The sequence below is a fragment of the Silurus meridionalis genome, chromosome 4 (assembly GCF_014805685.1).
Source record: "Silurus meridionalis isolate SWU-2019-XX chromosome 4, ASM1480568v1, whole genome shotgun sequence".
Lineage (NCBI taxonomy): Eukaryota > Metazoa > Chordata > Actinopteri > Siluriformes > Siluridae > Silurus > Silurus meridionalis.
In genome coordinates, this window is record NC_060887.1 from 31,685,463 (window position 1) to 31,711,334 (window position 25,872).

Consider the following 25,872-nt stretch of genomic DNA (forward strand, 5'->3'; position numbering starts at 1 on the left):
CTGCTTCTAGTCCCAAATCTGTATCTCTCTCTTGGCCCTGGATGCGTTTTGCCTGTTTCAGTTTCCGTGCCCAGAGGACACAGCAGACATGCTGCTTTTAACATGTTTCGCTCTCATTGTTCCCTTCGTCCTCTTAGACAACAGCTTTGCCCTTAAACTGATAGCCATTTGTCTTATAGTTGTCAGTATAGACCACCTTCAGACTGTCTACTGGTCCAACCTGCACACACACACACACACACACACACACACACACACACACACACACATAGCCCTTTGGACCCGGAATTTATTTTGGTGGGGTTTAACACCCTCTCCCCCACCTGAAGTGGTGTTAGCTACACCACTTCCTGTAACTATGCTAATTGTGAAAGTAGACAGCCCACACTGGAAATTAAAAGAAAAGGGATGCATCTAATACTCCATGACCTTCCTTTCAGCGCCCTGCGATGTATTAGCCAGTCTGGAGTGCAGGCAATCCGGTAATGTTAAATGAGAACATTAGCTCTGTCTCACGTTCGCCTTGGGAAGACACAATAAACCACAGGCTAACAATATAACACAGACCCGGGGCGAAGGAGAGACCGTCTCAGCCCCAACACTGCCATTCAAACCCGCTAATACAACCAAAGACGTGAAATATGATTACACTGGTGGTAATTTCCCGGCTTATGCAACTCTACGGATCACTTAAGCCATTTCCATTGATGGGGGTCAGGTGTAATGTGACCTTATTGAAACAATCTTTCAGGCTAACTCTCTTGTGTTGAGCTGTCAAAAAGCGCACACTTATGCTAAACGTTACGCCTTAAGCATCTATTATGAGTTCAGAATGCCGTGAAGTAATATTTGACAGGCTCTGAAGGACTTGGCATGGCTTTGCTGCATGTATTATAAAAATTTCCAGCTGGAACAAACCCTGAGAAGACAAAGGTTAGCTTTGAAATGCTGGCAAAAGATCTGTCATTTCATCTGATCTTTTTTTTTCTTTTGGAAAACCCCAGAGTGGCCATGTCTGCTTTAGATCCACGCTTTCCAGCTACTGCACATGTCATTGATCAAACTCTTGTGTCTACCAAGAAAGTAGAAATTTATCTTGAAATGTCTAATATTTTTGACAAGGAAGCCTCTTGACATGACATGGCAAGAAACATAGATCGTGTGACAGTGAATACTACCAGAACTTTATTTCACCTCCAGCCTTAATCAATGTAATAGAAATAAGATAAAATCATTTGCATTTATTAATAAACAATAAATAGGCTAAAATTATGGAAAATAATAATTAAATAAACTATCAGGAAAGTAGTAACTCAGTGGTTAAAGCTCTGGGTTACTGATTGGAAGGTCTGGGATTCAATCCCCAGTATCGCCAAGCTATCACTCTTGGGGCCCTTGAGCAAGGCCCCTAACCCTCATTGCTTTAGAGGCACTGTATCATGGTTTACCCTGCACTCTGACCCCAGCTTTTAACATCGCTGGGATATGCAAAGTAAGAATTTTCTGTGCTGCAAAGTATATGTGACAATGATGGACTAAAGTAGCCTAAGTTAATGTTTCCAACCCAAAGTAGCTTATTTTCTTATAACATCATGTCCCCATAAGTTTAAATTCTCTTATATCACAAAACTTGCATAATTCATTCATCACTGACCCTCAATGTGAACAAATGTTAAATGTGAAATTTGTTACTTCCTGTTACATTAATCCCTTCTAAGCCTCGCTAGTTCTCTCTTTTGTTAATAAGACAAAATGCCGCTAGTCATGTGTAAAAAGAAAAAACTGTGAGTCCTTGTACTGTGGACTTTGCTGTCCTACTGACATTTGCAAAGTGCAGTCACTGGATGTCCTATTACAGAATGCCATTTCAATGATTACAGAATTATTCTTTTTTAAATAACCACAAAGATGATTTAAAATTTATGTTATGTGGATCGTCCATGTGCAAGTCCCTATCAATGGTCTGCTGCCACAAAAAGAATAATACAGTATTAAAACGAGGGCAAAAATGTCACAGAACATTTATCAGCATCTTCTGACCAATCTGTCCAAAAGCTCTAAAACACTTGAGTTAGCTCAATAAGGAACTCACAGCTGTCTGTCCCCATGTCACTGTGATGGACATGAAGTGGAGTGATGGGACATCTTCACTGCAGCTGGGAGAATGATGCCTGACAGCGTGATTAACTACAGCTATCTCCATCTGCCACTGCACAGGGGACTTCGATGACCAACTCGATCTGCTTTTCAAAAGTTCAAAGGTGTCCTTTGCAATAAGTAACATGCCGGCCGCTCGTTTAAGGTTCACACTGATGGAGATGGAGATGGAGATTTTACGCTTTTTCGATGTTTCCCCAAGAGATCGCCGGGCTGCATAGCACTTTCCCAATTTCTAAAACCGAGTACAAAGCATTCAGTGGGCAGCCAAAAGAGTGTGTGCATGCTAAAGAGGGGTGGGGATACTTAAAGTGGTTCCATGCTTATCACAGCCATGTAACTTTAATATCACTCAAGCGAAAAAAAAGGCACAGCTGCAGAGAGGCCCAATGGCTCTTCTGGCCTCAAACATATTTTTAGAGCGAGTTTATTTTTTTTCAGCCGCAGCACAGCAGACTGCACCCCATGCTTTCATAAACAGCAATTATGATTAGCTTTGATGGATTCAGCATGCCTGCTTTCATTACCTACCTAATTACACTTTACAGAGATCCTCCGATTTGCAACAATCATATTAATGAAGTTTAAGCATTAATGGGTAATTATGAGCCTAAATACTGCACAGAAGGACCTTTTCTTAAGAAATGAGTGACACGACAAAGCAGATGAAAAAGGCAGGGATAGACAGAGACGGATTTGCTGGAAGGGTTTCACTCTATAATGTGACGGTACCACAACACTGGCTCTGTCTGTGCTCATTTATATCACATCTATGAAAAAAACATAGAGGATTATCACAGTAAATTAATAAAGGAGAGTACTATAAGGGTCAAGAGATAGATTTCCAACCCAGTATTCTAGTGTTCTTTCCTGAAATACAGAAAACCTGCTGCACCACTTTTTAGGAATCACAGATGGAATATTAGACCATAAAGTGCACTCTTTTGCCATTACGTCGCACATTCATACCTTTAAAAAGAGCCTGAACCATTAATTAGCAGCACCGCTGGGGAATAGAACGGCTGTACATTTACATTTAAAAGAAAATACATTTTAGAGAATGAGCACAGAATGGGAGATTTTAAGATCACATTACTTCAAGTGGCTTCGCTGATAGCTACACACACACACACACACACACACACACACACACACACACACACACACGCACACGCACACAAACAGCTGCCAAAGCTCAAGGAAGTCCCGTCATCTACCCCCGAGCAGAACGGGATAAACATCAATCTGTCACTTACAAGCAGGATATGATGAGAAACGGGACAAGATCAGCTACAGCCTTAACCTGTGTGTTACAGTCCGCCACAACACCACACGCTTTTATACAAGAATATTGGATTCATTAGGATTATTAGATGAAATGTTAGAGTTAGAGATGTGTGTCCACTTGTGAACCCATTTTTTAATAAAAAAAATCAAGCGGTGGGAAATCTGCATCATGTTTCGAGCATGCTATAAATGACAAAGGGATATTGCTTTCACTATAAATTATGATCGAAAGTTGACTGGAAGTTATCGCAGTTTTTGTTTTAAAATCTTTGTCATTATATTGAAAAAAAGTTATTTATATTGCGGTATATGTAAACAAAATATCCACTATGATTTAGACAATAAATGACATAGACAGTGTCAATACAAGACTTATACAAGCAACTCTAGTCTAGTCTTGTAAGAACTTATTTGGCCTGGCATGACATGGAAAAGAAGGGTTATATCCAGGCCATGTACAGAGCTCTAAACAAGGGTGTTGTTGTTGCACTGAAGGCAAACGTAAAACACTATTAGGAAGAGGAAATGCAGGAGATACAGAGGCAGGGATCCCCTTCCCTATGGCAACACCCAGCCCCAGGCTGAACACACAGAGCTTCTCTACAGGCCTACTTGTTTGTGGTCAGAACCTGCTTTCACAGCATGCCAGTGGAGATGTAGACCCAGAGGGAGGGTGATTCAGGAAGCGAAAAAGGGTCAGTAAAGCATAATCAGGTCACACTGACCATTCAGCAGCACAGAAAGTATTCAGAGACGTATTAATATAATTGTGTTCAAATGATTGTTTAACTAATTTCAAGAAATGAAAAAAAAAAATAATAATAAAAAATTGTGAAACTAATTGAGATATCCAGTCCAATGCTTTGCATAAGTATTCACTCCCATGAACATTTCAATTTTTCTGTAATCATGGATGTAATGATGCGCCACAGGATCTTCAAGTTTGGAATGTCTTTATAAACAAACGCTGATGATGTTTGTTTAGGTATGCTCTAACAAACTCTAGGGGCCTTTAATTGAACACAGTTGGACTCTTTTCTTCTAATTATGTGACTTCTGATGGCACCAGAACTAATTTAAAGGGTTTCATAAAAACCTATCCTCTATTTTTTTAATCGTTTGATAATAATTTATAAACTGTATTGATATTTCCCCTTTTTACAGAACTATGTTGTATAACTTGTTGAAATATTATCCCAATTATGTCCATTGTATTTCCAGGATGTAACACTACAGCATGCAATAATGGTTGTCAATGAAATGCATGATGTTCAGCTACAGATTAAATAAAGGGGCTGTTTCAGATCAAACAAATAACAAGACCGTAAAGCCAAGAATATGGACTTTTATGTGTCATGTATAACATCCAGGGACAGAGACCCCATAAAAAAGCAAGTAAATAATAACATCATAACATCCATTTATTCTGTGCGCATCCCTGCCCGGTCAGCTCTGAGCACTGGAGTGAATAATGTCAGCGTGGAATAGAGAAGGTCAACCAGAGGTAAGATTCAGGGTGAGGGGAAAGGGGCAAAGAAAGCGAAAGAGAAAACAAGAGGAACAGAAAGAGTGTGTGTTTGGTTAATGAATAAAAACGTAGGGCTAACCCTAAGGCTGTGGGTGGGTTGGTGTCCTGTTCCTCTCTGAGCCTACTTTCACTCATTAATTCAGTCACTATTTTCTCACATTTTTTTCATCTCTATACAGAATGGATGGCTATGGGAGGGAGAGGGTGGTGTAAGCGTTTAAACCACATGGCACTTATTCAATTAACAGACGTATACTTGAATGTCTCTTCTTTCATCATGAACCCTCCATCCACACCTCTTCCTCAGGGATCAGTCATTCAGCGAGGGTGGACTGGGGCAGTGTTCTGACTTTGTGACTTTGACCGGGTCACTATCATAACTCACAAGCACAGGATAGTGTCAGGCCTAATTCCGGGGCCCAGGGCATAATGACCTACACCCACACACACACACACACACACACACACAAACATGCATACGTGCAAAAGACCAATGGCTTAAGAAGACTATAACAAATGACATAATCTCGCTTGTTAACATGACACACTCTTTTTCAAACATTTTTGTTTTTGAAATCATTTTAAATAATTTAACTCCATTCACATTTGAGAATTAATCCCTGAGTTGATTTCCACATCAAAGCAGAATGTTGAGGACAACACAACAAAGTCCGTTGGACCATCACAAATGATATGGTGAGAAGTGGGGTTCTTTGAAAATCTACTATTAAAGTGTACTGCGTGAAGCAAAAGACTACTACTGCAACTAAATCTATTCTTACAAAGATCAAATGTCTAATGAGGCAAAGAGATGCATGAAGAGACGGACCTACACCTTACTTTTCCACCCTCAGTTAAATAAAACTCAACATCCTTAAAAAATAAAACCCTAGTATGTAAACACGCGTTTACATAATGTTTCCTTTAGAAGTTTGATTATTTGACACTAAGAAAGGAAGAGAGAAAAATGGGCAATGTTAAATCAGAAACTTTTGTTTTCAGTGTCCAGTGATGTGAATAATAGGCTTTTTTTTTTCATTTTCTCTGTGTTATTCTCCTTTCCTCTCTATTTTCAGTATCCAGTATGAGGAATTCATCCAGGCTTGGAATGATAGTGAAGTGCAGCCTTGCTGAGTGAGTCAGGTGCCAAGAGCTGCTTCATATCCGCTGCAACTGGTGTGCTCTGCTCAATGTGTAAATGTGTGTGTGCAAATATATATATACACACACACACACACACACACACACACACACACACACACACACACACATACATACATCATTCATACATACATACATACAGAATATACGTGTGTGCCTCGATAAGACGCCATTTAATCAATGGGCTGGTGCCAAACCTGGTGCCAAATTTTGGAGGGCAAAATGACCTATTGTATTTCCAATCCCTCATGTGCTTTGCCAACTTGGAGGCTTCGCGAGTGCTAATGAGTGTAGCCTTCTCAGCAGGACTGGCGGATGTACCAGAGAAGAGAAAAGAAGCGGAAAAAAGACAAGAAGAGCCGTGATAGGAGAACACTAGCATCCCACCTTTGGGCTTGACTTCAGTGTGGCTCCATTTTTACCCTTTGCTCACAGCCACCCCCTCCCAATGAAAAAAAAAGAGAGTGAGCGCTGAAAGAAAAGAGCAAATTAAGTGTTTGAGAGGTCTGAGCAAAGAGCCTATATAGAGACTTCATCAGATGGACCCTTAGAAACATCCATCACTGTCTGTCGAGGGTTGTCAGAATGTGGGAGGGGAAAAATAAAGATGGACAGCCAATGCGAAGGATAGGTGAAAATACGGTTGCACACAGAGAAAGGTAAGTGAAAGTCCTTCTATATCAAAAATAAAGCACTACATACATTTTTGTCTTCAAGACCTTTCTCTATCCCATTGTGAACCTGAAAACACAAGCCAAATATTGGTCTTGATATGGTAATCGCTTTACTGAACCTCATCAATCAAACCCAAAGGGTCTTTTGCAATCCTGACAGCAAACTAAACATGATGTGATAGCACTCCTATAGGCCAACATTAATTAACGTCCGACTCATAAAGCCCCTCTGACCTAGTGGAGGGGTGAAGAAGCATTAAGCACTAGGGAGCTCTGGGTCTTCTTAGTCAGCTTCAATGACTCGACGCTTCATGCATCGTAATTACACCTCATTAATTTTTCGTCTGGAGTCATCCTCGCCAAGAGACCAACTCAAAATTTGCGCATAGAGATGGATGGCAGAAGGAACAACCTGTTGCTAATAAACCTACATGCTATCAAGATGAGCTCAGAGGCTTTGCTTCTTGAACAGGACATAGAATTAAATTACAGGTTTAACATCGATATCCCTTGTTATCTCAAAAGCAGGAAGAACAAGTAAGGCCCAGATTGAGCTGAGGGATTAGGCTGTTGTTCTTTAATCATGTAAATTTGCAACGCTCATTTTTTTTTGATGAGCCAGCAAGGGATTGAAAATCGAATAAGCAGCAGGAATCACTAAGCTTGAATAGCTAAAGTCTGGGACACGGAATGTCCCACTTGTTTTTGGCGGAAACTTTAGAGAACTGAGTAGTGTAAGCCAAAACTCTGCTTTAAAAAGCTCCAACGTTCTTTAAATATTTTATTCCTGAATTTTTATAATATTTCTAAAAAAAATCCAGAAATGAGATTTATGAGTTTTAACAGAGCTCGGAAGGGGAACGTGGAGTCGCATCATATTTTATAAACGACTGTTATTCTTTTCATCCTTGTGAATTCATCACGCTCGTTTCTCCGTCACACCCTAAATGCACAACGGTCTGTTTTTCCACTCCTCCTTTCTCACTTTCCTTGTTTTGTCTTTATTTCTAATATGCATACTAATAACCAGGACTTTGGCTGCTGTTTTTTTTCTCACATTCTTCCCCCCCGGCACATTTCGCAGCCACACCCTCCCCTTTTCACTTTTCCTTAAATATTCCATTGAACACTTTTCACTCTTTCTTATCCGCACCCCCCCATGCCTCTTTCCTCTTTTCAAGCTCTCGGATCCGCTCACGCTGAGCAGCGAAATGGCAAGAGGGAGAGAGAGAGGCGCACATGAATCAAGCCTGACAGAGCAGCAGGGAGGACGGCAGATGTCGCAGACAGAGAGCACTTTTCAATCAGCCTGTCCTTCCGACACGCAGCCAAGGTGAACCACTTCACTGCTAGCTACCCTAGTCCAAACACACACACACACACACACACACACACACACACACACACACACAGAGTGCACTTTAATCCTTCTCATTAACCAGAGGACTTTGTCCTACTTGGAGGGGAGCTGTGTAAGGAGAAAAGGAGGGCAGGGGGAAAAGGAAGAGAGACAGAATGTGGCCTATTCACTTTATCGAAACACATGACTTTAAAACAGAACCGCAATTATTCTGCGGATTTCCCCTCTTCAGCTGTGTTGTGTGCATGAGTGAGCGTATGTGTGCTCTAATAAATCTGATTTGGGACCAATAACGAAAAAGACATAGCTATAGCGAGCGCCTTTGCCAACCGCCCACCGCCTAATAATTTGCTTTCACCCTGCTGCACAATCGAATTTAGCCGACCAACACTTCAGCTTCACGCTGCGTGCTCGCTGTTATAGGAACAAACAACTGTAGCATGTCTTCAGGAGGCTGCATTCAAACCTTCTGCCTGTTTTAGTTCCCTAAAACAAGGCAAAAGCTGCTCTCCCGTCCCACCAGCTGCTCTGAAACAGACGCAGCGCAATCCTTCCTGCGTTTGATCCCACAGCTTCCCTGATACTCTACACAGCTTACGCTTGTTAACCCGAGCTAGAAGTATCAAAAAACAATTGCTGTCAGCCCAGTCCTCCTCCGTGGGCCTGAGGTCAGAGCATTCCCTGTATTTAAAAAAAAAAAAAAGCCCAGTCAGCGCAGGATGAAAGAGACACACTGCATTCCTGTCTTCTTTAGTTCTACCACCGTGACGACCACTTATGAACGAGCACGCTGTCCAGATTGCTCTCGGTTGCGCAAGAGCGTGAAAGAGTTGAGAAAGCGAGTTCTGGCAACACGGCAGGAGTTTTAAGGCTGTCAAAGATTAAGATCTAAACCATTTAATGATTTAAACAATATAATAGGTTTGCATATATACACTGCTATCATCATATTGCTCAGGTCTATGTAACATGGTGGTGTGGGACATGTCTTGGAGGTGGAAAATCAGGCAAGGATAAGACTTCGGATGTATCTCTATCATGTCATTAAGAACTGAGGTATTTTTTACAGAGCTATGAGAATTGTTGCAGAGCCTGAAGGAGCTTTTCTTTGACACACATGCAAACAAAACTCTATACGCATTTCTTCCAACTGATTCCCATCCACAGCGGGAGGTTTGTAGCCTACAGCAACCTGTGGCCTATGTTTCATTTAAATTCATCTCCCTACATTATCCAGGGCTCTGTAAATCAAAGCCGTGCCACATCCCAGCCTCCTCTCCATCAGCCAAGTGGCAGGATGTGTGTTGTGTGTGAGCCGAGTGGAGGGCGTTTGCTTTGCCAGCGGGGTGTGTGCTGCTCTGTGGGCTGAACCAGCAGGACAGCGTAGAAGCCAAGGCCCTGTTACAGAGAAAAGACTGCGCTTCAGAGTGTTAGGTTTCTGCTGAGCAACAGGGGGTCTCAGGAACTTCAGAAACACTAAGAGGAAAGGAGACATTTAATGACTTCTTCTACAATGGGCTGTTCTAAAGTGTGCATTCCCTGAATATTACTCACCCCCGCCCAGCACCCACATGGACACACGCTCACAAAGCTCAACTGCCAGTTGGAAAAATCCAGTTTTTTTAGACATGTTCTGCTGCATACGCTACTTTTGTTCCTGATTCGTTCCCCTTCTTTCATTCATCTCTCTCTAATTGTGTCCCCTCATTTCTTAAAAGCAGGTGCCTGAAAGTGCAAACAGAACATGTCAAGATTGCAGCTGGTCAGCAAATCTGCACACATCAGTGATCCATGACGTGTCTTGCGTGAACCTGGAGAATACTGCTTTTGACACGACAGACACAAAAACAAGATACAACCATGCAGCGTGCCAAGAGCCAAGCCTCAGAGACACTCGACCAGCTTTAATAGACCTGCTGTGCTTGCCAAGAGCTATTTCTCAGCCTGATACTGAAGGTCCCAGTCTGACAGAACCAGCAAAGCTGTCTAACATCTCCCATGGGCGTTCGAGTGAAAGCTTTGCATTCAAACCGCGTCCTTCTGGAGTCCGCAAGTGTGTGTGTGTGTGTGTGTGTGTGTGTGTGTGTGTGTGTGTGTGTGTGTGTTGGTTGGGGAGGTTGTCAGACAAAATTGTTGCAGTAGAATTGGCTTAAAATCGGCAGGTCTGAACACATGCATAAACCTCCCAGAGGAGACTAAGAGGAAACCTGCTCACTCAGGCAGGCATGTGGGTGGCAGCTCACCGCTGTGAAAAGACTACAGTTCAAATATTTGTCTCTATGGGTCAGCTTTCTCCACAAACTTCATGGGTGTGCATCTTCTTAGAAAAGACAAGAAATACAAACATGAAAAAAAGAACGATCTATCTTCGAGAGCCACTTAAGTGCTTATCTTTTTGACGGAGTGCACTCTGGGTTCTCTCTCTCTCTCTCTCTCTCTCTCTCTCTCTCACTTTGTCTTACGCACAGGTTTTATCACTGGTTCTGCAGCTTTTCTTGTTTGCTTTGTTGATAGTGGACATATCATGAACACCAGGAACATGTGTGTTCCATATGCTGCTAATTACATCACTGCAACAACTCACTCTATAGCTTCCATCTGATAAGAAATCCATTTTGGACATCAACGGTTTCCGTCATGCGAGGTCTCGTAATGTGTGTTCAGCTGAAAGCAAAAGTCAAGAAAACAATCCCTAATCTGCAGACACCAGACCCACCAAGCAGATGCCCATCTCTACTTGAAATTGCATTAGTGAAAATATAGATGTCTCCATCTGTGGCTCTCCTAAGTGGGAAAAGACACTAATTCGCAATTCCCTTTCTACTTAAAAGGTGAGATCGTCCAAGCGGAACTGAAACCCAACTAAACTTTGGCCTTTCATCTTGCAAATCAACTATAAGACCACAGATGTTTAGAAAAAATGGTGAAAGGTGCACAGTTGGCGAGATGTTCGAGCATTTCTTCAAAATGACAGGGCGTAAGCTAATTACATTTCACAGACCTCGTTCCAACGATATTCTTTAATACTACGGTTTACATGCCACGACTGAACAAATGACTAAGAAAACACTATGCCTTCCTCTAAATGTAATGAGGGCGCTCGGTGAAAGGGAATGTACAGCTAGCGATAACATCCACTCACAGAAAAAATGGAATAACAAACAAATTAATGTACAACAGTTTTAGGCAAGGGTGTATACAAGTAGCAAATTTGATCAAGCATAAATATCAGTAATGGCTTATTGTAGACTGCATGGAATTGCTCAAGGCTGCTGTCTAAAATCTTTTCCAAACTGAGAACAGAATGTGTTTTTTTTCCGTTTACTGCCTCCAGCACTGTTTCTTTTACTCAGCATATTCAAACAGAGGAAACTCATTCTTGGATAATTTCATTAGGCAGCTTAGGGGAGCATTGTCTCTTGACCATGTGTCCTTTTTCACTCCAATCTATACAAGAAGCTCACATTTAAAAGGCTGTGTGTGTGTGTGTGTGTGTGTGTGTGTGTGTGTGTGTGTGTGTGTGTGTGTGTGTGTGTGTGTGTCTGGGTAGGGAAACATGACCCCAGAGAAGAAACGATCCCCTTTTGTACAGCCAACCCTGGGTCATCAGAAGCTGTAAATCTCTGTAGGTTCAGGGCTGTAAAAAGGTAACAATTCTGATAAAGGGTGCCATTAATACAAGGTTTTCTGTGGACACAAAAGGCTTAGAGCGGAAGACTATCTGGGTGGAGAGGACGGTGCAACAGAGACAAGCACATGGTGACAGTCCTCAAATGCCACTCTCCAGTCGAACCCTCTGGCTCAAACAAAGGAAGCAAAGGAGAAGAGAGCGAGAGAAAGCAAGATTTACGGAGTGACAAAGCGGCACGCCTAAGCAAAGACTACAGCGTGAGTCTCGCGTTACTGATAGCGTTCAGCTCTCTTCAGTCACACAAGCACTTCATCAAGATGCAATTGGCGCTTGGAAAAAAAAAAGAACGTTTTTTTATAAAGCAGTGTTTTCTTTCTTTCTTTATTTATCTTTGCTAAATTGCTCGGCAAAAACAAACAGCATTTCATAGCTGCAAATAATCATTGAACTTGTATAAGAGCAGAGTAAAAGCACTTATCCGAGACTTCATCACAGATCGACAGCATTAAATCCATCCAAAACTAATATGCACCACTCATCTACTGAACACAGCAGCCAAAATCAATAAGCCAGGAAACACTTTAGTGTATAGAGCAGCCACGGGGCCGTGAGGAGAAGCGGTCGCTAGGTGGCGCCCTTTCACTGCGCAAATATACACACATGCGAGCAGGCGGAGGCGCACGAGCGCAAGCACACACACACACACACACACACACACTCACTTGCACTCGCGGTCCTCCAGGTCGAAGTGAGGGTTGAAGTTGATGAGGATGCGCTGGTGCGGTGCTGGAGCTGAGATCACCCACACACACCTCTGCGACGGCGGGTATGAGGCTGGGTAGCCCGGGGAGGTCAGGTAGCTGGCACTGGTGATCCGGATGTTTCCCCCACATTGGTCTAAAACTGAGAAACACGGTGAAAAGTCGACACAATACCCAACACGTGGAGGAAACCGAAATCGACTAATAAAATCAGTAGGAACAGTTAATAGAAGAGAAAAGCGCTCTTATGTTCAATGATCCAAATAGTACAAATGCATTTCAGCATACAAACAAACAAACAAACAAACAAACATATACAAGGTCAAATAAAACAACACTTTTTTTATATCATAAATACGTCTCCACTTCAAGTGACGAGAAACCCTTTTACTGTTTTAATCTATTTTATTTCTTGTTTGTGTTTTTTTTTTCACTGTTTGAATAAACAAAGCCACACATAATTCTTAAAAACATCTGCAAAACCAAAGCAGATGTTTAAGAAAAACGACAGCTACCAAACATATATATATATATAATAATATTTTATATATATATATATATATATATATATATATATATATATATATATATATATATATATATATATACAAACAATACATTGTAAATATGGAACGTATGCTTTATTTTTATTATTATTATTATCATTATTATTATTATCCTGTATATCTTCCCCTGTTAGATTTGGACACTTGGACACATTTTTATTGTATTTCTGTTGACTTTGTCTTTTTCACTTGGAGATAAAATGAACTAAAACAACTTTTAGCAAGCTGAAGATGAACTAACAGGATTCTACAGTCTGTAATGCGGGATTTTGAACCAGAAATAACAAATAATCCCTCTAACTACACGGAATTCGTTGTTTGTTCGGTCGTTTCTGTTACTACTAAACTACTAGTGACTAGAAGTAATCAAAAAAATTTGTTTCAAAACAGAACAACAAAAAAGTCCCCGAGTCTGTATGAAAAACATATATATACATTACAATTTGTGGAAATGTTCATTGGACGTGAAAGGAAGAAGCTGCGATGGAATTGTGGTTAAGGATTTAGAGTAGTTTTAAGATTAGACGCTGTAAAGCTGCTTTAGGGGACAATGTCTATTGTTGAAAGAAACACAAATAACGCTGACGCTGAAATAAAGTTACTGTTTATAACTGATCACAGAACAGATCCCGGTGTTTATGTCTGATCACAGGATTCAAAACTGATCACGGTGTTCAGAACAGATCCTGGTGTTTATGTCTGATCACAGGATTCAAAACTGATCACGGTGTTTGGAACAGATCCTAGTGTTTATGTCTGATCACAGGATTCAAAACTGATCACGGTGTTTACGTCTAATCACAGGATTCGAAATTGATCACGGTGTTCGGAACAGATCCCGGTGTTTATGTCTGATCACAGGATTCAAAACTGATCACAGTGTTCAGAACAGATCACGGGGTTCCCCGACTTATCATGATGAAAAAAAAAAATCAAGGGTTTAGAACAGATCAAAGTTTTCAGAACAGATCCTGTGTTAATTGCTGACCCGCGTGTTCTGATCACGGTATTAAAAACTGATCACGGTGTTTATAGCTGATCTTGGTTTTTGTAAAACTGGTCACAAGGGGTTTAGAACAGATCAGTGTTTAAAACTGATCACGAGGTTTATAGCTGATCACTGTGTTTATAACTAATCTCGGCGTTTATAACTGATCACGGGGTTCATAGCTGATCTCGATGTTTATAACTGATCTCGGTGTTCATAGCTGATCACGAAGTAAAAAAAACCTAATCGCGGTGTTCAAAACTGTTCTCGGTGTTTATAACTGATCTTGGTGTTTATAACTGATCTTGGTGTTTATAACTGATCTTGGTGTTTATAACTGATCTCGGTGTTTATAACCGATCTCGGTGTTCATAGCTGATCACAAAGTTAAAAAACTAATCACGGGGTTCAAAACTGATCTCGGTGTTTATAACCGATCGTTGAGTTTGTATCTAATCAGAAGATCTGAAACCTCCTGAACCTCAAGCTCGATTTTGCGCGCTCGCTGTTTTAAAGATACGCCTGATGGAGGAATATATTTAATGAAAGTTGGGCAGTGTGTCGGACAGGTGAGCAGCTCCGATCCTTCTCTTACAAAAAACACACCTTTCTTCAACATCCCGCAGTTTTCACAGTCTAATCCCTCGAAATCCTCCATAACCCAAACACTGCGCATAAATAAACACGCATGATCGGCTGTCACTTACCAGGCTTGATGGCTCTTGCTTTGACAAAGATTCCCGTTAAGAGGATCAGCGCTAATCCAACATGCATCCTCGCGTCCTTGTGGTTGTTTTTGGAAATAATGAAGAAAGAAAAACACTTACAAAAAAAAATGCAAGTAAGAAGAATCCTCTGTGGTTAAAAAAAAATCCGCTCGCTGGAGCGTCGTTCTGATGGAAGGAAAAAAAAAGAAATTTAAATAAAATTACAAAAAAATCAAAATAATAATAATGCAGGAGAAGCGGATTGAGGAGCCAGACAGGAGACAGGGCGCCCGGCGCGCGTGCGTTCAGCTCCGGTTTCCTGCGCTGTGGAGCCGGCGCGCGCCTCTCTCCCTTTCCCGACTTGCCATTTCCTTCAGCAGAGAGAAACGAGAGCCTGTTCAACAACAGCACACACTGCGACCTCTCCAATGATGAGCGTAAATCCCCCGTTCACAGATAGAGAGAGAGAAAGAAAGAGAGAGAAGGAAAAAGTGCGCGCACCCGGTCGACGCCTGTGGAAGCGGGTTCGAAATGCGTCCGGACGATGCGAGAACCTCCGCGCGCTATACACCCAGTCCTTAACTATCTGACCAGAGGCGAGCTAGTGACACACACATCTGGCACACTGCACTGCAATGACAGCGTCTTAAAGCCGACTGATACACACACACACACACACACACACACACACACACAAGACACAAGACACACATACTCACATATACACACACCCCTCCTAAACTGCAGTCGCTTTTCTTCTGCCCTCGCCCTGCTGCTCGGATCTGGGCATTCTCATTGGTTTCATTAGAAATATGCAAAGCCCACCCTTATGGATCCCCCCTTCCCATCTCTCTCTCTCTCTCTCTCTCTCTCTCTCTCTGTGAGTGTGTGTGTGTGTGTGTGTGTGTGTGTGTGTGTGTGTATACACGGACTATATAAGACAGTGCCCGGCTGCCTTGCCTATCACTATGGTGTATAGAGAGGATAAGAAAGAAATTTCACTCCAATCACAACTAAGTGATGCTGTGAATCCTAGACGCATTTTTCACTCGCACTCCAGATCCTCCTGCATGCATTCTACGCAAAAGTGCCTGTGAAATGCAGGTACATGTTTAAATTTTATGCATCGAGTGAACAATATCCTTTCCCCTCTTTTCCATCTTCACAGAGCCACAAGTCGTCGTTTTCTCGTTTTCTGATGCGCTATTTGGAATTTACGCACGGAGACGCTGGTATTCATAGACACGCGCAACAGACCTAGATTCTCCTCGACACTCCTCTAGGTGAGGGCTTCTCAAAATACCAACTGTGGACAAAAAGGCACGATGTACGACAATACACACGCACACACACATACCGTCGTGTTGGAGGGGTGTATATGCTGGTGTAAGAGAAGAACATTAAGAGCTGGAGCACTAACAGAGAACGCGTCCATCCACAATCACGGCAAACCGGTGTTATTTCCTACCTCACTACCCGGTATTATCCGACAGCCCATTCATTTGCAGTAAATCAATAACAACTTGCCTTTGCTATATCCTTAAAAATCCCATAAATGTGGTCCTCTGATCGCAGGAGCTAAATCCCAGGAAAGCGCTTCCATCCGCTCCAAAAACCCAGCAAACACAACACTCAGCAGATCTCTGGGTCCGAGTCGGTGTTTATAAGCTTGTCATGTCCCTGTGACTGACTCTCTCTTTCTCTCTCTCTCACACACACACACACACACACACACACACACACACACACACACACACACACACACACACTGTTTTTATAAACACAGAGAGATAGAAGACATGGGCTACGTCCAAGTCCTGTTCATAGTGTGCCAAAAGAGTAGCCTACACCACCATCATCACAGGTGACCATAATCATAATTACCACAGGTGGCGTAATGCGTTCAGTTCAGTTTTGTCTGTAGAGCGCTTTTAACCACAGACATTCTCCCAAGCAGAAAAATGAAATAGGTTCTAAAATATGAATTTATACATTAGTGCATAATAATGTATCCCTATTGAACAAGCCAGTGGTAAAAGTGCAAGGAGAAATTCCCTGACATGGAACCGACTCAAAAGGGAACCCATCCTTATCTGGGTGGCACTGAATGTCCACCCGGATGAAGGTAAGTATGTTCCTGATATTCACTACAAAATCTCTTGTAATTGTTTATACATCCATACATAATCCTTGAGATTATTTACTACATAAGTCTGCACAGAAGTAGTCTGGATCCACAGGAAAAGTTGGTTCAACAAGAACTGCTTATTAACTTCAGATATGAATAGACTGTAGGCTACTTCATGGAAATGGCATGAACATTCTCACATGATGTACTGTCGTAAACAAAAAGATTTCTTCAGTAGGTGGATTTCTTTTTATGGTTTAATAAAAAAAAAAGGCTTAATGAAACGGTTCTAGTTTGGAAGCCTTTGAAATGGGGAAACACTTGTATAGACCTTTAAGTGCTTCCTATTGTGACAGCCGAAGAGCCATTCATCGTTTTATATGGAGTATGCAGGTTGTTCTCACTGCACAATGCATAGTTTCCTATGTGAAAATTCTGACCCCAGTTTTGACCTTTTTGTTCAATCATTTAACCACAACTTCATTGCTTCATTCTCCAGGAGTTATTTATTACTTTTTGCAAGCACTCTAAAATGTATACAATTCAATAAAATTCATATCTGTGTTTGGCTACTGTCTATAAGTGTACTTTATATACAATTGTAATCATGTAAATTGCAATAATTTAGATTTTGTTGAGCTGTAAACGTTATTGCTGAACTCAAAGAGTGCTGAAATATATTTTCCATCAATCTCAGCACATCAGAAAGTCCTAATCACTTTTACTTGTCACTCCTTTCACCCATTTTTAACAGCCTTCATTTCTAAGCAGCTCTGTGTCTAGAGTATATTTTGCCCTGTAGCTCAGATTCTTGCTCATTGTTTTAAGTGTCTGTTTGGTTGCATTGTCAACTAATATAAATCTGCCATTACATCCACCGATGCTGACTCCCTGACCATCTTTAATGCAAATTTTGAGTATTTTTGGGATTTGCTAGCTGGAATGTCAAAATTTTGACATCCCAAATCTCGAAACACCTAGAGGGAACCTTATAATACAAGCAACATGAAATATACAGAACAGAATCACGAGGCAACACAGACAAACTGTAGAACTGCCATCACTGGTAGACACAGCAGATATAGACGTAGTTGTTTCCACCGTCTATCTGCTCCCATTCTGTGCCATGATGAGACAGTTTAACACAAAAAGTCACATACTGCACTCTATCTCAAATAGCTCAAGCAGTGCCATTTTAAGACCTGAATGATGTGTGAAGTGTGTAAAACGCAACACTTTTTTGCACTTGTGATCTGTAACAGAAGATACAGAGCATTTCGTTTGAATTTTTGCTAATCTGTCGGGGCAAAGCTCACAGCTAAAGAGGAAAGAGTTTACACAACACTGTTTATTCCTGTCTAAATTAATCTGGCTTGTGTTGAGGAGAAAGTCTCTGCACTGTGATCTACAATTTCCATTTAGTCAAATGTTTGTGATTGATTTACAGGGGGAGTTTTCTTTCAAAACCCCTGAATACAGTTGTAGCCAGCTGTGGTACAGTAGGTTCCTACATTACCTGTTTGTGTTGATCAGCGTATATGAACTAACTGTCAGCCAATTTCCTAGAAACAGCACAAGCTGTATTTTTTGTGTGTGTGTGTGTGTTTACATGGATTTGACTGTCTAAAATAATGTAAGTCATGACAGGAACTTGTTTCCCAGATGTTCCACAATGTTACATGTAACTGTAAATGGATAAAATGCACATGCTGTTCTTTAATACATACATCATTGTCAGTGTTGAAAAATGCAGTGGTAAAAGAGGAATTAAGCAATTCATGGCACCCCTGGAGTGGGTTGGTGGCGCTGTAATACATCTATAAAGGTATGTATTTTGTCATTTTGGTAAATCATTTGGTGTTGCTCTATATAGAAATTGTCTATATTCCAAAACATGCATAAGCGCACTGAACTTTTGTATGAGATAATAATTAACTAGTAAAGCGCACGGTTGTGCAATTATAACGCAACACTAGTTTAGATAGATACAGAATGTCCTAAAAACAGAAAAACAACATTTAAAACCTAAAAGTGATCATTTGTTGCCAGATGCAAACAGGTATATTGACCTGAATGGTGGCTTCTTCTAAACCTTAATAGCCTGAAGACGCACACTGAGGAGCGCCAGGCGCGTTTCCAACAACAAACCCACCTTCCCGGCTGACAGCTGCCACATCGTCACGCAGTAGATCAGACAGACCAGGGGCAGAAGTGTAATTAAAGACTGCTCAATGTTCAGACACGTATTTGCCAACTGTCTGCCCAATATTTGTCAACGGTCAAACAACGAGTCATGATTGACAAATCGATTCAGACAGGATCTTTAGTCACAAGCAGTATGCAAATCCCATCAGTCCTGCACGTAATAAACCACTCTCAGCCGACTTGATTAAGTTCTTTGAGGCTAAAGTAAGCAAAGCTTGAGAGAGAGAGAGGGAAAAAAAAGAATAGTGAGCTTTGCCGCGCGCATTCTTTGCGCCAAGCAATGCCCAAGACTCCCCCGACCCCACAATGCAATGCATATCAATGCAAAAACACCTCAACAGGCTCGACATACCGATTACCCATGGCTTATTGTGCATCACTATTGTGTATAAGCGACTATTGTGCAATGCACAGACATCTAAACCTCCTCCTGCAGAGCTGTGATTGTCCTCTATAGTTTAGCTCCAACCTGCATCTATCTCGTGCACCTGATTCAGCGTGCTGAACCACTCTAATTATGTTTTAGATTACAGGTTGGAGGTAAACCGAGAGAAACAGACTCTCAGTGCTGTGCGGTTTACCAGCAGTTCAGCCTGGGCATCGGCACGAGCACGGGCACGCGCGCTGCTCTCGCCTCTAGGGGTCCTTCGAGTAGAGAAAGGGGGGATGCGGTAAAGGATTCTCCTGCTTTTAGGTTTGATTTTTGAATGTTTACCATGTAGTCCTTTTTCCATATATTATAAATTGGTTATGCATTGCTTACAGAAATAGGATGCCTTCTGACAGTGAGAAGTATGAATCTTTACAGGTTCTTGTTTCTTGGTTCTATCCCTTTTCTGCATTTAGTGTTTATCTTTTGCTTTTAAAGACATACTACTATGCATACTTTACATATTATGCACTTTACATTTATTTTAAGTTAAATTTTGAGATTTTCGGATGAGGGATACATTATATTAAAGATACAAAAAATATGGCAATAAAATGTACATTGTTGTAGCATTTTCTTTCTGAAGAAAAAAATGCACACTAAGCAGTTTCCCCCCCTAATTAGCATATAGGACACGATTGCATTTGCAGAATATCTCATTTGTTCCTTGGTGTAATATTAAAGGCCATAAAATATAATGTCATTACTATATTGGCTTAATATTTGCTCTACATGGGCTAATCCGTCAGGGATTTGGTCTAAATACCTTCCAGGCTACAACAGTGAATTAAATTTAACATGAACCAAAATGAAAAACATTCTTTAAAAAAAGAGGGCAGGATTAAGTTCAGTGTTTACGTTTCTATGACCAGATGCTTATAAGTTTAAATCCCATCATTGCCTGAGGGCCACTGTTGACCCTTGGGGTAAGCCGAGCTAATTTCCTTATACAGTCAATTTTTCCATGGTACACGTGAATGCATGATAATGTTGTTGGAATCGGAGGAATTTGCCTGTATGCTGTGTAGGATAACAATACAAGCTGAAAAAAGCTTTTTAACAATTCAATTTTTTCGAATTTACATTTCATTTGAAAGTTTCCTGTAAGTCACAGGAAATAAATATCCAAATAAGAATGTCAGGAAATAAATAGTTGTGGTTTGTGGTTGATGATTCACAGAGGTGCCTGACCTCCTGGGTCTTCTGTTACTGTTTTCCTATGTGGTGACGTTTCACCCTAGGTCACTGACCTTTGTTTTTCTGTATGAAGGAAATACAGATGCCTTAGTCAGCAGTCAGCACTCAGTGTGCGCTCATCACAACAACTCATCTGGACCATCTAATCTACTTCTATTGTACGCTCTGTTAAAAGGCCTGTTTTCAGTTGCTTGGCAGATGTTGTTCCTTTTAGAGATTGGAAATGCACTCAAAAGGGGGGTGAAAACCTGACCCTATAAATCACGAGTGATAACACAGCAATGGAGAATAAAGCTCAGACTTTACAGAAATGACAATCCAATCTCACTACATACATTGATGTGATTGGGAAGAGCACTTCAATTTAAGAATTGCCATCTCAACCTAGTAATGTAATGTTTCAGGAACAAAGGGACACGTTCGTTTATGACCAATCGCTATGGGTAATTACACTCATTTTACAAATAGCATTGGAAGTACGTGTGTGTTTGCGTGTTAGAGAGAACGAGAGAGAGTGAGAAAGAGGAAGAGAGAGTGGGTCTGGAGTAGGCTTTTCCATCAGTGCATTTAAGTGAAGTGATGTCTCTTGAGAGGAATGGAAGCCTGGAACAATGGGACTGAGTAATTTCACAAGGTCTACAGTAGCCATATCTGAAATGACGGTGATTGCGCAGCAACAATGCAGAGCCCATTTACAGGATTTCTTCCTGCATATCTCAAATGATCTTTACTACATTTATGTGGAATGATTAGCAGTGAACAAAAGCACTCGCTGCCCCTGAAGGCTGCCCTGCAGATTTTGTTAATTCGACTTGAATGTCACAAAGTTACCACTGAAAAAGCAAGGCATGTTAATGTTAATACATTTAATACAAACCTTACAGAAAAGAAAAAAACTATTTCATTTATTAATTCCTTCAAGTTTGTATAGGAAGATCCTGTCCTGATGTCTATGTTGACAAAGTAAACATTATATGTTCAGCTCAATTATATTGAAAGAGTACTGGATGCCAGTCGTGAGCTAATGTCATACATGGCAAAATTGGATCGAGATGACAGACTTGTTTTGTGTATTTTTTGCAAAACATTACTGCTAATAAAATAGTAATTAACTTAAAGAGCCTTTAATATAAATTCAGATTTTGGTTTAAAGGAAACTATAAAAAGCTCACCCATGTGACCGGCATTTGCAATGGGGAAAAAAAAAACAAAGGAAAAATCTAAAGGTTGGCTTGTGTGCTCTCATAAACGCAAAGGGTGACTCCATCTAAATTCCTTCTCTTAAATCTTAGAGTGATTTAGTAACCTCAGCCCTGCCTAGCGGTTCACCACATTCCTCATTCTGTTTAGAAGAAGATTACATTTTTTTCCGTTTACTGACAACAAACAATGTTTAAGAAAGTAACTTTTCAGTGACAGCATCACTGTAATAGACACAATTGTGCTGATTTCTCCTGGCTTATGATCCAGCAAGAAATAGTTTACTTCCTAAACTCTCAGCTAATAGTGATTAGTAAAATTCAACACAGGTTACCATTAATCCACTATTTTTTATTATAGCTGATACAATGACTTGTTTGGTGGATCCTCCATTTAAAGTACAAGTCAGCACTTAGAAATATGACAGCTGCATTTTTTTGTCATTTTTATTTCAAGAGAGTGAAAAAAATAAAATATGGTGTGGATGGCATGTTTATAGGTAACATTAGACCACAACATTAAATATCTTTATATGGATGTGAAATATTATTCATATAATAGATAAATTCCAGTCAATTTAAATTTTATTCATATAGCGCATTTAACAAAGGACATTGCCCCAAAGCAGCATAACATAAATAAATATATTCCGAATATACATTTTAAATTCATAAACAAGTCTCTAAGTTATTCCTAAGTTTATCCCTGATTAGTGAGTCAGTGGTGACAGTGGCAAGGGAAAACTTCCTAAAGTGGTATGAGAAATCTTATTAAACGATTATTTACAATCATGTAGAATCACTCAATATTATTTGCATTACTTGCACTAGTGGATCTATAACACTGGACCTAGCCACTCTAACTCTGGACTGGACTAGCACAGCATCACTTTATACTATTTCACTTTTACAATTTTATATCAGCACATGGACACTTTAATGACACTCACAATCATACTGGGTCACTATAATCTGTACTTCTCTCTATATCTGTCATACATATTCATCCATCCGTCCCTTCTGCTTAATTCATGTATGTGTATACAGTATATATATGTATATATCATATTTTTTATCCTTAACCTTTATACTCTATAGTCAGATTATATTTTAATATACTTTTATACTTTATTTTATTTATTCTTTATGTTACTTTACTCTTATTTTTATCTTTATATTGTATTTCCTTCCATGTTTACAAGTCAGACAGTCAAAAAAAGCATTTCACTATATGTCATACTCTGTATGAATGTGACAAATAAAATGTGAAATTTGAATTTGAAAGAAATCTTAAGGGGAACCAGACTTAAAAGGGAACCCATCCTCATCTGGGTAACATTTCTGCCTCTCGCTGCACTGTATATTTGTATTCTTGTTATCATTTGTGTATATTATAAAATTCTGCAAAAAATTTGAAAAAAAAAGGCTAGCTGTAAATGAATATTTAATAATGATGTCAATCTTAAGCTACCATTAACAGTAAGATGTGGTGCGCCCACTGTAGACATGTCTCTCTGACATGGACAGAAAAACAAATTCTAGTGTTTAGTTGTACAATTCAACAAAAAAAAACGTGAAAATGTGTTCTCTTTACTTTCTTTCTGGTGAGGTAAAACGTCTTGAATATAATCACCAAACCAAAATATAACCCTCTTTATTACACAAATCAAACATCATACTTAGGTTTCTCAATTTTATTGCAGCCAGTGGCGAAATTTAAGTGTAAAAACAACAAAGTACAGGCTTTATGAATATAATTCTACTATTCATATATTAGATTCATTATTTAAATGTTGTGTTATTTTTATACAGTGAAATAGAGCTATTCCTGAACATTTGATCTAAAATTATTATTAGAATCAATTGGCTATATTTATAGACCTATTTTAGACTATAAACCTTTATAACTCAATAAAACCTAATCACTTTGATAATAGTGAGTTGTGATTTCCACCACTGCAATAAATTCTTTTTTAATATGTAGGAGTCCTGGCTTTGGCTCCTGGATGCCACTTTGAGAAGCATAGCTACAGAATAATATGAGTTGAATTCAATTAAGTACTCTAAGTAACATAATAAATGGCATGTGAAGAGTTCAGTCGAGAAAGACCCGGAATCGGGAGTAAACTGGAATCTCACTTCCTTATTTATACTAAAAAGGAAGGAACTCAAAGGCTTTCGTCCGATTTCGATTTTCGATTTCAGACTGGTTTTAACACTTGCCTTGTTTTCTCAAACACAACTTATTCACAAAGCCCTTGCATTTTCATTCAACTTAATCATCAATCTCATTATCACGTCCGGATGCTGTCTGAGATTATCCACCCAAGAACATTTACATGTGATCACTGTGGGCTTAGATGGCATAAGCACACACCTTAGGAGACAATACAATATGTGTGAGTGTGTTTTCCTGCTCTCCTCTCCTCCAATTGATAAATCCACAGAAATATTGAACAAAACCATCGTTCTTTTCTTGAACTGTAGTGAATCAAAGTGGAACATCATTTGTGGAAGAAAAAGCAAGTGGAAGAGGAGGAGAGGAATTAGCTTAGCTTTGTTAGCTGTTTGGAATATTGCCACTCTGTTTTGACATGTGTGCAAACAGTGTTTTCTCTTCTCCAGGAGCTTCCCTAATTCATACAGATATGCTAGCAGTGTGGGTGGAGAGATATATAGAGAGAGAGAGAAAGAGAGAAAGAGAGAGAGAGAGAGAGAGAGAGAGAGAGAGAGAGAGAAAGAAAGAAAGAGAGAGGAGGAGAAATGGAAAGATGAGAACGCATTCATTAGAAAGAGAAACATTCACCACCATGACATGTGCTGAAGCGGAGCTGGTGCGTATATAAATATGCATAACCTGAGGAGATATGGAGAGCGGCTCTGGAGAGGGAGGTGCAGCTGATGGCTTGTGAATTAATGATGAAGCATGTGTATTTGTCTCTGTGTGTGTGTGTGTGTGTGTGTGTGTGTGTGTGTGTGTGTGTGTGTGTGTGTGTGTGTATGTGTGTGTGTGTGTGTGTATGTCCATGAGAGGGAAAGACTAAGAAAAAGCGAGAGAATGTGTGAGTGAGAGAGAGAGAAAGAAATAGGGTTTAAAATAAAATTGGTTAAATCTTGACCTTTTTATTTTAAATTAGTCATCACCCTCCATGGCCTGAATAACAAAAGATACTTTATAATTGAAGTGACTTCTATTTCAGTTCTGTCTCTGGAGGTCTAAGTCCAATACATTATTGTGTGTGTACATATTTATATACAGTATATATATATATATGCTGTGATATAAATGTTGTATAAATGTTGCTGTAATTGAAATCACAGGCCTGATCGTGACTATAGTAACAACTCATTGAGAAGGACAAGACTACATTTAAAAAAAAATATTTTTACGAAAAAAAAAAATTGCATAACAAGGAAAGCTTCCTGTACGTACATGCTTATTTCATATTTATGGACAGTCTCCTGTGCAAGAGCTTTAAAGTTCAGGAGTTTAACTATGTTAAAGTCTTCCTGACTTTACATTTTCTGCTTTCTCTGTAGCATGAAAAGCTGTGTTTTATGGTCTTGTTAAGAGAAAAAAAAATAGAGCGGTTGATGAAGGAACGATTGTTTGTAGCTGCTGAAAAGTAAGTGATAACTGGAAGTCCTGCAGTCATCATTAACTGTAACTATAAATAGTTAAAAGTTTAACAAGTCGATCATTAATAGACAAAATTGTGTAACGAAAACTGTGGCAAACTGCTGTGAGGGACAAAAAGGCATAAGACACTACTGGTAATAGTAAATAATTTACTTTGTGATGTGTAAATTCCTAAACTCTGTAAAGCTGCTTCGAGACAATGTCCATTGTGAAAAGTGTTATAGAAGTAAATTTGAACTTAAACGTAAAGTGA

The 25,872-nt window shown here is 40.0% G+C and overlaps 1 protein-coding gene across 2 annotated transcripts in view; it reads right to left on the minus strand.

Moving 5' to 3' along the window:
• The window catches only part of nrp1a (neuropilin 1a), a 65,667-nt gene extending 50,141 nt beyond the window's left edge, over window positions 1-15,526 (minus strand). The window contains exons 1-2 of one of the 2 annotated variants that reach the window (XM_046847034.1): window positions 14,821-15,526; window positions 12,521-12,701 (exon numbers count right to left, since the gene is read on the minus strand). In XM_046847034.1, the coding sequence (XP_046702990.1) occupies window positions 12,521-12,701; window positions 14,821-14,887 (248 nt within the window). In that variant the 5' untranslated portion in view covers window positions 14,888-15,526. The remainder of the gene's footprint in view (window positions 1-12,520; window positions 12,702-14,820) is intronic. The other variant, XM_046847035.1, reaches the window with a different exon arrangement.
• Between the last annotated feature and the right edge of the window lie 10,346 nt (window positions 15,527-25,872).